At 38.7% G+C, this 11341-nt stretch overlaps 4 protein-coding genes across 5 annotated transcripts; 2 read left to right on the top strand and 2 right to left on the bottom strand.

Moving 5' to 3' along the window:
* Positions 1–64: 64 nt before the first annotated feature.
* On the bottom strand, positions 65–1677 carry LOC133722281 (glucosamine 6-phosphate N-acetyltransferase). 2 transcript variants are annotated; one of them, XM_062149134.1, is made up of 2 exons: positions 1555–1677; positions 65–861 (listed from the first exon to the last, which is right to left on the bottom strand). In XM_062149134.1, the coding sequence occupies exon 2, from the start codon at positions 831–833 to the stop codon at positions 372–374; it is 462 nt and encodes a 153-aa protein (XP_062005118.1). In that variant the 5' UTR covers positions 834–861; positions 1555–1677; the 3' UTR covers positions 65–371. The 2 variants fall into 2 exon arrangements, with proteins under 2 accessions (XP_062005118.1, XP_062005119.1); XM_062149135.1 differs by having other exon boundaries at positions 65–843; positions 1555–1671.
* A 43-nt stretch (positions 1678–1720) lies between these two features.
* LOC133722279 (iron-sulfur assembly protein IscA-like 2, mitochondrial) lies at positions 1721–4559 on the top strand. The gene is made up of 4 exons (XM_062149133.1): positions 1721–2113; positions 2840–2967; positions 3113–3221; positions 4231–4559. Exons 1-4 carry the CDS (start codon positions 1928–1930, stop codon positions 4294–4296), a joined length of 489 nt encoding a protein of 162 aa, XP_062005117.1. The 5' UTR covers positions 1721–1927; the 3' UTR covers positions 4297–4559.
* A 577-nt stretch (positions 4560–5136) lies between these two features.
* On the bottom strand, positions 5137–7045 carry LOC133720790 (large ribosomal subunit protein uL1-like). The gene is made up of 5 exons (XM_062147261.1): positions 6894–7045; positions 6328–6547; positions 6059–6224; positions 5469–5674; positions 5137–5359 (listed from the first exon to the last, which is right to left on the bottom strand). Exons 1-5 carry the CDS (start codon positions 6896–6898, stop codon positions 5306–5308), a joined length of 651 nt encoding a protein of 216 aa, XP_062003245.1. The 5' UTR covers positions 6899–7045; the 3' UTR covers positions 5137–5305.
* A 2819-nt stretch (positions 7046–9864) lies between these two features.
* LOC133723529 (NDR1/HIN1-like protein 3) lies at positions 9865–10937 on the top strand. Its single transcript, XM_062150379.1, has 2 exons — positions 9865–10061; positions 10161–10937. The coding sequence occupies exons 1-2, from the start codon at positions 9916–9918 to the stop codon at positions 10639–10641; spliced, it is 627 nt and encodes a 208-aa protein (XP_062006363.1). The 5' UTR covers positions 9865–9915; the 3' UTR covers positions 10642–10937.
* Positions 10938–11341: the final 404 nt, after the last annotated feature.

Raw genomic sequence — 11341 nt, 5'->3', positions numbered from 1 at the left:
CTTCAGAGCTCAAAACGATGTATAATACATTTTCAAATTTTCAAGATAGAACATTTATTTAGAATTAAGGAATCAATAAACAAATAAACATCATTACACCAAAAATACATTAGTTTGATATTGCCATAGCAATCGTTTAATTATACCTTGAGAGCTTTCACTTCCAGAACTCTTTCTATACATCACAAGGCAAAAGGAAACTAAAGGAACATGAAAACATTGATATTATCAGTCATACACCATCCCTTGGCAATTCATATTCTCTTCATTACATGCTGACCTTATTTAGGGTGAAGATGTAAGATCATCATTTTCGACTCTACTCAGAAGTATAGTCCTAAAACAAAAACTCAGAAGATCAAAACACTTTTTCAAATGAAATACTTCACCATCTGAATTTCTTTCTGCTTGTAGCCACATTTCTCATAGAACGCTTTATTATCAACACTGCAATCAAGAATCACCTTATAACAGCCCACCGAATGAGCATAATCCGTGAGGGAATTAATAATTTTTTTCCCTAAATGCAATCCGCGAGCATTGGAATCAACCACAACGTCTTCAATGTGCCCAACTTTACCACAGTTCCTTATAAACTTCCTTTCAATGAACACACTTCCAGTTGCAACAATCTTCCCAGAGCGATCATCTTCTATAACAAACACCTGATGGTCTTCAGCACGGGACTGAAGCTCCATGAATCGATCTTCAAAGTCTTTGTCAGATACAGAATCGCAAGTGGTTAGCTGCCGCAGTAGTTCTATAAATCCCTTGCTTTTGTCCGAGAGCTCTAGTTTTCTAACTTGGAATTTCTGTCCTTCATTGCTTGCCATCTTTTCCAATCTGAGCACTCGTTACCAACTGAAAGATCAGATTAAATCATAACTCAAACACGCGAAATAGATACTTATGTATCAAGCCATATGTGTAGCAAAAAGACAATACCACCAAGGCAATGTTTTGGTTCATTGGTTTGAACATTAGCAGTTGATCGAACAATAAATAGTACCAATTACAGTTGAGTTCCCTGTTAAGTTTCAGAAGTTTCTGCCTTACCCTCAGGCTTTCACATTTTACTCTATTGCTAGTGTTGTTTTAGTTCCTTCCATAGGAAGGAATTCCCACTCATTCCAGGTTCATTCAATCAAACATTAACTAATGAGGTTCGTAACAAATCCGAGTCAGGATTGTATACCTACATCTTCAACTGGGATTTGATAGTTTATGAAAGATAAATTCAAATAGAATGCTGTAGGAAGAACAGTATATAGCTTCATTGAAATGAACCTTGAAATTTGGTTGATCAAAATGGGTATTCCTATCAACCTATGTAACAATTCTACTCAATTTCATTCCATTCATCCATTGCAATTTGTAATGTTAATACATGAAACACCCATCTTCTGTCATCTAACAATGGAATGAGCCATTCCCATTCTAAGGTCCATTGATTCAAGATGGGTTTGACAAAAGATTCAGACTTGATGAGTTGAAGGCTAGGAGCTTCAATTTAACGAAGACATAAGTAAAAGTAAAAAAACCAAGATTGATTACCTGAAAAATCCAAACTTGAACGATGAGAGTCGTGAATTGTGATCTGGGTTTCTGGGCTTTGTGGCTGTAGAAGATCCGCCAAGACAAGACTTTTGATTTTTCAGAGGTTTGGTATTATGTGAGTGATAAAAGCAAAAGTCTTTATATATAGTTGAAGACGTCAGGAATGTAAAGCACGTGACTTTGGGTTTGTGTTGGGCACGAGAAAGCCAAAACCCATTTCTGAGGAGTACCGACTTGGCGATTAGAGAGAGAGCTGTCGACGTGGGAAGACCAGAGAAGAGGAGCCTTTGTTTACCCTTTTTAATGGCGTACTGAGATTGATATTGTAATTCTGATTTTGGTTTTGAGAGGAATAGGCATCGTCTTCACCATGGCTCCGAGGACGTTGATTCTTCACCGGTTGACGGCGCACTTTGCCGGTCGAATCAGGCAGAACCAGAGGCTTCTCAGCTCTCATTTTTATTCCTCCACGGCGTTGGAAGAAGCCCCTTCCTCTTCTTCTTCCTCCTCCTCGCCGAACTTGGACGGCGTGCACATGACGGACACATGTGTTCAGGTGCGCTCCTTCTTTCTCTCTGTTTCAGAATTGATGTATGGGGCTTTGTTGGGTTCTCTTTTCTTGTTGTGAATTTGGGGTTTTTGAGATGGTGTGGTTCTCCTGTGTTTAGGGTTTGTGAAAAGGTTTCAGTTTGCTTCCTTTTGTGTGCTAAGAAGACCAATGCCAGGAATTGAACAGATGAATTCGATGTCTGCATACTAGTTTTAGTTTTGAATTGATTCAATTATGCTAGATTCTACATAGAGCATCCATTTTCTGGTGTACTTTTAAGAAATTGAGATTTTGCATCCCAGTTCTATTGGTGTTGTTATATGCTATATCTTCTTGGTTGTTTCTCATAATGAAAGCAACTACTTACAACATAGAGCTGTAGAAACCGGACCGTGGAAATGGTTCCAAGTGTTTATCTACTCTGCAGAAAAATCATTAGTGGGTTGCGTTAATCATTAGTTGTCTGGGACTTTCTAGTGGATGAATCTCTTCATGTACCGATTTTTTTAAGACACTAATGAGCCAAGAAGCTTTATTCTAGAAGTTGATGGCATTGTCATTTCTGATTTTTTTTTTTTTTGTCATGAAATGTTTATGGCAACCTTGTCGTTAGGGAATTTTAAGGGAGTGTTGTTTAACATTGTGACGTTTTTGGGTTTCTGATGCTTATATTGTGAGTTTGCAACATGAATTTTTTCCGCTGACTTTGGCTTCCCAATGAATGTGTTATAGAAAATTAAACAACTGCAAGCCAGTGAAGCACACGAAAAGCTGCTCCGCTTGAGTGTAGAAACAGGTGGATGTTCTGGGTTCCAATATGTTTTTGATCTGGTAGATGACAAAACCAATCCAGATGACAGGTTTTTGTTTTCCCCTTCTCATTCTCTGTACATGTAATTCTTGACTAAATATGCTTCTGCATCCAGCTTGCTTGTTTGATTGAAGATTCATAGACCAGCAATATACTTTTGACACTTTTTTCTTTTCTTATCCCCCTATTGGTAGGGTGTTTGAAAAAGAAGGAGTAAAATTGGTGGTCGACAATATTTCATATGATTTTTTGAAAGGGGCAACCGTTGATTATGTTGAGGAGCTGATCCGTTCTGCTTTCCAAGTGAGTTATTTATTTTTGTGTCCTCTGCATGTTTATTTAGTTTATTCTGTTTTGGCTTTCTCAGAAGTGCATGTGCATATTGACTATATCTGTGTACCTGACATGGAAACTCATGGTTTGGGTAGAAATATAAGCAATCAATAAACTTCTCAGGACCATACTATTCAGAATTGTTGATGTATCTTAGTGAGCATGAGAGAAGTAAGAACCATCTACTAGACAACTAGCATAATGGTATTGTATTAGGATGTATACAATTGTAGATATCATATGCGCTTTAGCACACCTTGACAGACATGGCTGTGCTGTTGTTTGAGTGTTGCCTTTGTTTGGACCTCTGCGTATTTTGTACCCTAATAGGTTGCAGAGCTCATCTGCGTATGCACGAATAGGTTATTACTGGTACTGGGGGGTTTGGATTTGGTTCAAATAAGAAAACTTTTATGGTCTGGAACCTGCTGACCATTTAAATTGGTTAGAGATATATCTTTTGAACCTCCAAGTAGATGTATCGCAGATTATATTAATTCAGACCGGCACTGAGATGATCTCAAGAGGCAAGTTCCACAATGCCAAGGTGTATTGTCCCCTGATGTTTATTTTTCAGAAAGTTTTTTCTAGAACTTTAGCCAAGACCAGTTAAGGACATAAAACCAATCACTAGATATAGTACTTTCTGCAGAACTTGAGGCACACCATCTATCTGATTGGGATAGTGCAATCTTTTGCAGAACAGAGCAAATTAATAAAGCTGATCTTAAAACAGTTTACTCATCAAGGATGTAGATCCACAGCTTTGATGTTTATATTTTAACCTGTATTTGCATTGCTATGTAGTTACTGGTTAGTGTGCCATATGCTCAAGAGGATGCATACATGATTTACTGTTTGCTTTAATGTTTCTATCTTCGCCTAGTAATCATATGATTTTTTAGTAGCATCAAAGCCAAAGGCTTTTAACACGAGAACTGTTATTTAAATGTTGACTTGATTCTGGTTTTATGTTCAGGTGACAGAAAATCCAAGTGCAGTCCAGGGTTGCAGTTGTAAAAGTTCTTTCATGGTGAAATTATAGACTTGTACTGTTATGCTGAGAGGGCTGAACTAGATTCAGCTCAAATCAATTTTTGAATAATGATTATTTGACTTCACTGAGTTCTTGACAAATCAAGTGCTTGTATCCACATGTCATAAAAATAGTTTACCACTACAACGGTAGCTCCCAACGCGTAATTTGTATTTGACCACCAGAGTCCCAACGTTTAATTTGTATTTGACCACCAGAGTCCCAACTTTGGATTAATCTATACAACAACTAGAATCAGTTATTCTTTTTTATTCTTTTTTCATATTGTTGCTTCATAGTGACTTAACAGTGAACTACCATTTGCAAGTCGGAATCCAGAGATCATTAGCAATTTGGAAGCCGGTACTCTTGCAATTGAATTGAAATTTTCCTTGAATTGAAACAGACAGGTGTTTGATTCATCGATGTTGGGTTTCGAAAAACTAGACTGAATTGGATTGGCAGTAAGGATCCTTAGCTCATTACAAGTATAGTTTGGTATGAGGCAGATTTGGGGAAATGGAAAAATGTATTGAGGCTGGAAAGCTGCTTTCAGTTGGCATGGGAAGTTCCCAAGCAGTCCTTAATACAAGGGAAATGAGAGGTCAGCAATATGGTGATTACAATTTGGCAATGCACCAGTTGAACTTATTTGGAAGCAAACTGAAAATAACCCTCTATTTTCAGGATTCGTTATCTGCCAAATTCATCTTAGCTTCAAACATAAAAGTTGGTTACCAAGTATACATATTTAAGAAAGTAAATCCTTCATGGCAGCAAATTGTATATGCTCGGCATCCCAAGTTGAAAAAGAAAATCACAAAACCCAAACGACAAAACAGGCAGAAATTTAAGAATAACAAAATCCCTCCAAAATTATCCATGAGCATTCACTTTAACAAAAATCACAGTACGCATTGTAGTTTAGGCTAGGAATTTAAACTAAAGTTAACAAAAAGGAACATAGTTTTGCTAATGCTCTTCTTCCACATGAAAGCCTCTGCTGAAATGCAAGAATTTAGTAAATTCGGATAGCTTTCCCCATGGTGCTTTTCAGGTTCAATGATCTCACCTATATGTGCATTCAGAGAGAAGAACAAAATTAGTGAAACGAAAGCAAAAGCACAAATGAGCTATCAAAAGACACAAATGCTTCAAGTCGAAAATAGCCCTGAACTTACATTCTGCCAATTCTTCTTCAATAGAGAAACCAAGAAATTGACACTGAGTTGCACATTCTGGAATATCTGTTTCTCATCCATGGCAAGATTCCCGACAGCAACACCCATACAAAGAACCTTCTTGAGTTGGAACTTAACCATGGCCTTTGTTTCATTAAGCTTTCCCTCCAGAGATTCCTGGTGACTCACCAGAGTTGGAAATTTACCTGCAGTTTGGCAACCAAACACTACTTAGCCCATCTACTGGTGCCATCTAGTTATTGAGTAATTATTACAACAACTGCAGAAGTGAACATTCCACAGAAGGAAACAGACAGAGCTAATCATGAAAGAATAATAGTCTCAAATATTTTCAACTATAGTAATTTGTAAAATTTCACGCATATATTTGAAATGATTTGAAAGACTTGATAAAAGAGTTCTGATGTTATATCAAGAGTGCAAGTTTTACTATAGGTACTTCTTTAATCAGTATCAATCAGATGGAGGGGCATGCTATCCTAATCAACATCACATTGAAAACTTCTAAGCCAACAAACCACAGAACAAGTAAGGGAATCAAAACGCTGCAACAGGTAAAGTTTACTTGCCTGCCTTGTTAAGACCAGGGCCCAAAAGACGAGGAATTTGCTTGATGACAGCTTCAGAAGCCAAAAAAGCATGATACTTCTTTGCAAGCTTCTTGACCAGCTTCTTGTTCTTGTTAAGCTTTTTCAGGGATTCCACATCCATGTAGGCCAATCCCATCTTCTCTGCCTGTAGTACAAAATTAGCATTCATACGATATGGAACTTCCACTCAATAACAGATGCACCCATACAAAACAGATACATATAAAATCCGTAAACGTTTAATATACCTCTTCAACATGCTGAGCATCTCCAAGCATGCAAACCCTCATCTTAGGACGAGGAATGTGGGGAAGCTTCACGGAACCACTGAAACGCTTGTCCTTTTGTGGGTCATAGTTCTTCAACCCAATTTGCAACTCCACTGTCTCGGTGAACTTCCTCTTCTTCGTCTCCGAATTAGTCTTAATCTGGGAGATGGCCTCCCTCAATGCCTCACTTTGCAGCTTGCTGATACCAAAAACAACAGTAAACAATAAGCAAATACCCAATACGTATAAATCACTACAAACACATAGCTATCCCTAATCATCTTGAAAATCCATATTACCAGTATCAGGGTTTATCTTGTTAAACACAACAACAGAAGTAACCCAATAAAACCATGACAGATTTCGAAACCCTAAATCAATTCCTAGCTAGAAAAACAAAATGTATCAAGAGATGAACAAAAAGGATAGATCTTTTGGATTTTTACAACATCAACAAGTGGTTTTTGCGATTCATGACTAGCGAGAAACCAAAATGGAATTGAAATATGATGAAGAAGAAAGAGAAAGGGTGAGATTTAGATTACCTCATGGCGAAATCGTTACCGGAACAACTGGGGTGAACCCTAACAAAACCAGAGGAAGGAGGAGACGGCTACAGCTGAGTGAGGCAAAAGGGTGAGGGAGGCGAGTGTAGCGCTTTTATAAAACCCTAGCTACGTTTATACACACTCCTCGCACGTGCCTGTCAACTTTTGTATTTACCTTGGTGCCCTCGAAATATGGCTTTTCTACACAATGCGCACCATTGTGTCGATTTTTTTTAATTTGCTACTTCGTTTTTTTTTTTTTTTTGCCTTGCCATGCCTTGGATCTTCAAGTCAGTCCTACTTTTTCTTCTATTTCTAAGGAGTAGATAGGCGGTCCAGATTTCCCCTGATATTTCTGCTCGCCTTCATATAATTATTTGGGCAGGCATTTTGGTAGAATTGAAATGTTAAATTTTAGTATCACTGGTCTCAAAAATCTGCGATACAGATTTTCTCTGATATTGTTGTTGTGAATCGGTTAGAATGTGATCTTGAAAACAACCAATAACGCACAATACATCAAAAGAATCACACATATAGATAATTACAAGAACACAAATATAATGTGGTTCGACAAATTTACCTACGTTCACTAAGTAGGAAACAGTCTTTCATATTATATAATATTATATTATATATATATATATATATATATATATATATATATATATATATATATATATATTTATAATCTTATCAAACCTCTAACATATGGAACCCCGGAGCCTGTTTCCACAACACAAACATGTAGATAGTTTCTCTTAGCTGGGACATAATGTATGAGCTTTTTGTCTGTGGTGCTGGATTAATCATCTTCCAGACTGACCGAGACCCACAAATTAGGACCAAGATGTAGTTCAAATTCTGGCAATTTGTTTTCTACATCATAGTTCCCATAAAAGAAAATGCCTCTGATCAAATATTTGGTGGCATTTTTAACACATACATATTTTGTAGCACTTCCTGTTTCCTTGAGGAAAGCTCGTAAGAGACCAGTAAGGCTGTTGGTAGCCGTTTCTGTTTTCAGGCAATACCAACTTTCTTTCACCAGTGTCTATGAAGGTTGCATCTGAAATATTGTAGTTGATGGTTGTTTTCTTTTCATAACAGGTACAATCCTCCGCAAGGCCGCAATCTATACTAATGAAGCCTGGGATAGAGACATTTGCATACACTTATATATAATAGACAAATATAATATCATTACTTTTTTGGAAGAATGCATGTCTGACATACCAACAAAGTTAACATACCTGTTTGATCCTGGCATGAACTAAGATCATAAGAGCAAAACCAGCAAGCAGTGGTATCAATAGTGTTTCACATTATTATCGGTTTCAGTTTCTTTATTATTAAATATGGTGATTGTAGATTCATATATCTGCATCCTTAGAATTTGAACAGGCTCATACATGGGAGCGAATCCGAAACCTAAACCTAGGTTTCGTGAGCAGTGCGGCGGCGTCTCTTGGCTCCGTTCTGCAGCAGGGTGCTTCGGCGTCATTTTCCAGATAAAGGAGGACGAGACTTCGATCTCGGGCTAGACGGTGGTCAAGTTCGGTTTTGGTTCTTTCGGGCTGAGTTGTGGTCGACAGCCGTGGTCGGCATCAGGCTTGCGGGGGAGGCTCTTCCTGCATAATCGGTTTTCCACTCGGAGTACTGAATCGGCTCCGATCTTTGGGCGGTAGGCGTCCGGCTTCCGTCTGATCGTGTTTTAGCGGCGGCGTCTCTTTCGCCGGCTTAGACCAAAGGCAAGGTCTTTTCCAACTCTCATGATGGGGGAGGGTCGTTGGCGGCCGCCTGAGACGTGATGGGCGGAGGCTGCCGCTCGAAAAGGTCAACTCCCGGTCAACTTGGGTGTGGGAGACGATGGGTTGGGCAGTGGGCTTTTGGGCCTCTGCCGATCTGGGCTGCTATGCAATCTGGAGAACTGGGCCTGTGGTTCAGTTCCCCTTTTCTTTTACACTTGGGTTGGGCTCGGGTTTGGACTTTTTGGGAGGTAGCATGTCTTGCTCTTTTACCCCATACTTGTTCCTACGATGTTGCTATGGCTGGGTTGAGTGTTGCGACGTACACCAAGAGGGTCTTAGGCGTCAAGATGTTCAGACCAGTGGTTCCATCCTAGGACAGTGTAGGGTTCGGGAGTTTTTTCAATTCTGTATTTGTTTTCAGCAGTTCCTTTAGGATTTTAGTTTTTTTGGAATTTCTGTTTTGGATTTTAGTACTCTATGAGCTTGCATTGTAATATGAAGGGTGTTTGTACCCTTCATGCTTGACCGAGTGAGGTCGTCGTGATTTCTATCAATGAATTAGTCTTCCGTTGCCCTCAAAAAAAAAAAAAAAAAAAAAAAGAACAGGCTCATACATGGTCGCTTTACAATAAGTAATGGGAATAGACGGCATAGAACAGGTTAGTGCTCAAGAAGTAACCTGATAGCTCGGTTTTTGACTTTATCAAATACACCAGCTGCTAGCATTGGCTTATGTCCTCTGGAATTGGAAAATTAGTGGCTGTTACAACTGAACTTCATTAATATGTTGCTGCATGTCTTAATCTTTCAATATCCATTGATTAATATATGTCTTAAATTACCGGCCTATACATGTATATGGCCCTGATATATAGCAGCTTATTACGGGTTACTTAGAAGCTACCTGCAGGAAACTGCGTCGTAAACTCGTAATTGCATGCTATTGAAAACATCACCTAAGATTTCTCACCATTTTCCTACATGTTTCTATCAATACTTTCATTGTCATTTGTTAATTATTGGTTAAAACTTATAAAATAGTGGTGTTCCTTGATGAACACATCTTAGCTTTCCATGTCAGCTGACGTTCATTATATCATTTAGAACTAACACCCCTCATTTCTTCGAAACTTAAGTACATGCACCCTCTTCTGTTTGGCACTATTTAATATTAGGTTGAATGAGACTGATATATGAAGTAAATCCACCTAGCCACTTATATATAAACCCTTCAATTCTGTTGAATTCGTTCGTCTCATTTTTGAATCATGGCTCCAAGTAATACTATCTCCATGGCTCAACTCTGTTGTTGCATTCTCAAACCCATTCCTGGAGGGTTTTCATGGCGAAAACTTCCTGGATGGTTGAAATGGTTGGCCTTGTGCCGCTGCATAATCTGCCACATCATTTTCTGGTTTGGAGCTTTCCTACTCATTTTCTGGCTGATCTTCCTTCCTGACGAGCCTAGATTTACTGTTACGAATGCCTCTCTAACCCAATTCAATTTCAACAGTTGTGACAACAAAAGCGGTACCAATCTTCACTACCACCTCGTCCTCAACATCACCATCAGAAACCCCAATAGAAGGGTCGGCATTGACTACCGTAGCATGACAGTGTCTGCTAGCTACAGAAAGAAGAAGTTTGGCCTCGTCAATTTGATGGATTCAGTACCATTTTACCAAGGCCACAAGAACACAACTTTTTTGCATCATCTGGTGCTTCAAGGGCAGCAGCAGTTGGTGAAATTCGGGAAGCGTGACATCTCCCAGTTTGACAAGGAGACTGCTGCTGGTGTGTATAGTATTACTGTGCAGCTTACTTTTCGGGTCAAGATCAGGTATGGAAAGTTTAAGGCCAACTTTTTTAAACCAGAAACCTACGATGACCAGCAGATCAACTGCGAGCTGAAACTTCCTATAAGTATTACTAATGAGACATCTGGGGGTGGTTTCAAGGCTACAAAGTGCGGCGATGTTGGTATATTTTCTTAAGGCTGATGCTACCACAGAATCAATATATGAATAAGTTATAGATTTTCTCAAACAACTTGTATTACTACAATTATTGCAGAATAAGCTCCATTACTGAATGACCTGAATTCTGAAGAAGTATACCAAACAGAGAATCTGTCTTCTCTGTTTCGGCACTACTAGTAAAATACTAAAATGGGCAATAGCCACCCCATTTTGGACACCCTTAATTCTCATGAAACACTGTCATTTGCAATAACCATATTCAGTTATCGCTTGTTTCATAACTTAATTTATAAAGCGGCAGTGGCTTTGGATCGAGTACTTTCTGCTATTTCGCTCATATTTGGCAATGGCAATAGGATTATAATGCCAAACAAGAGAATACAATTTACTCCACAGAACTTATACCAAATGCATCTCTACTAGTTCATAGACCTACTCATTTTCTTGTTCTTCCTTACAACTCGGGGTTATCAAAAGACTAATTACTGTTTAATTCTGAAGAACCAAAAATGATCCAACGTTACTAGATGACTTTGATGCTTTTATTTTTCTAGCCTTTTCGTATCCATAATGGACATGAACTAGCTACTAAACCATCTCCAACATGAGATGAATCCCTTCCATTTCTAACTAACATGCAGACATGAAAACCAGCAGAACACACAAATTCGAAGGTATGCATTTGCCACCGGCCTGCTTAATTTGGTCTCAGCTG

This window comes from Rosa rugosa, chromosome 7 (genome assembly GCF_958449725.1).
Source record: "Rosa rugosa chromosome 7, drRosRugo1.1, whole genome shotgun sequence".
Taxonomy (NCBI): domain Eukaryota; kingdom Viridiplantae; phylum Streptophyta; class Magnoliopsida; order Rosales; family Rosaceae; genus Rosa; species Rosa rugosa.
The sequence above is the reverse complement of the archived record's forward strand: the minus strand, read 5'-3'. Positions and strand labels throughout refer to the sequence as shown.

Bases quoted from the DNA above. Each gene is read 5' to 3' on its own strand.
- LOC133722281 (XM_062149134.1), bottom strand. From the start codon at position 833: ATGGCAAGCAATGAAGGACAGAAATTCCAAGTTAGAAAACTAGAGCTC.
- LOC133722279 (XM_062149133.1), top strand. From the start codon at position 1,928: ATGGCTCCGAGGACGTTGATTCTTCACCGGTTGACGGCGCACTTTGCC. The intron at 2,968-3,112 runs GTTTTTGTTTTC...CCCTATTGGTAG, and splicing joins AAAACCAATCCAGATGACAG to GGTGTTTGAAAAAGAAGGAG. The intron at 3,222-4,230 runs GTGAGTTATTTA...TTTTATGTTCAG, and splicing joins TGATCCGTTCTGCTTTCCAA to GTGACAGAAAATCCAAGTGC.
- LOC133720790 (XM_062147261.1), bottom strand. The intron at 6,225-6,327 runs GTATATTAAACG...TTTGTACTACAG, and splicing joins ATGCTCAGCATGTTGAAGAG to GCAGAGAAGATGGGATTGGC. The intron at 5,360-5,468 runs GTAAGTTCAGGG...ATGCACATATAG, and splicing joins TGAAGAAGAATTGGCAGAAT to GTGAGATCATTGAACCTGAA.
- LOC133723529 (XM_062150379.1), top strand. From the start codon at position 9,916: ATGGCTCCAAGTAATACTATCTCCATGGCTCAACTCTGTTGTTGCATT. The intron at 10,062-10,160 runs GTTTGGAGCTTT...CAATTTCAACAG, and splicing joins ATCTGCCACATCATTTTCTG to TTGTGACAACAAAAGCGGTA.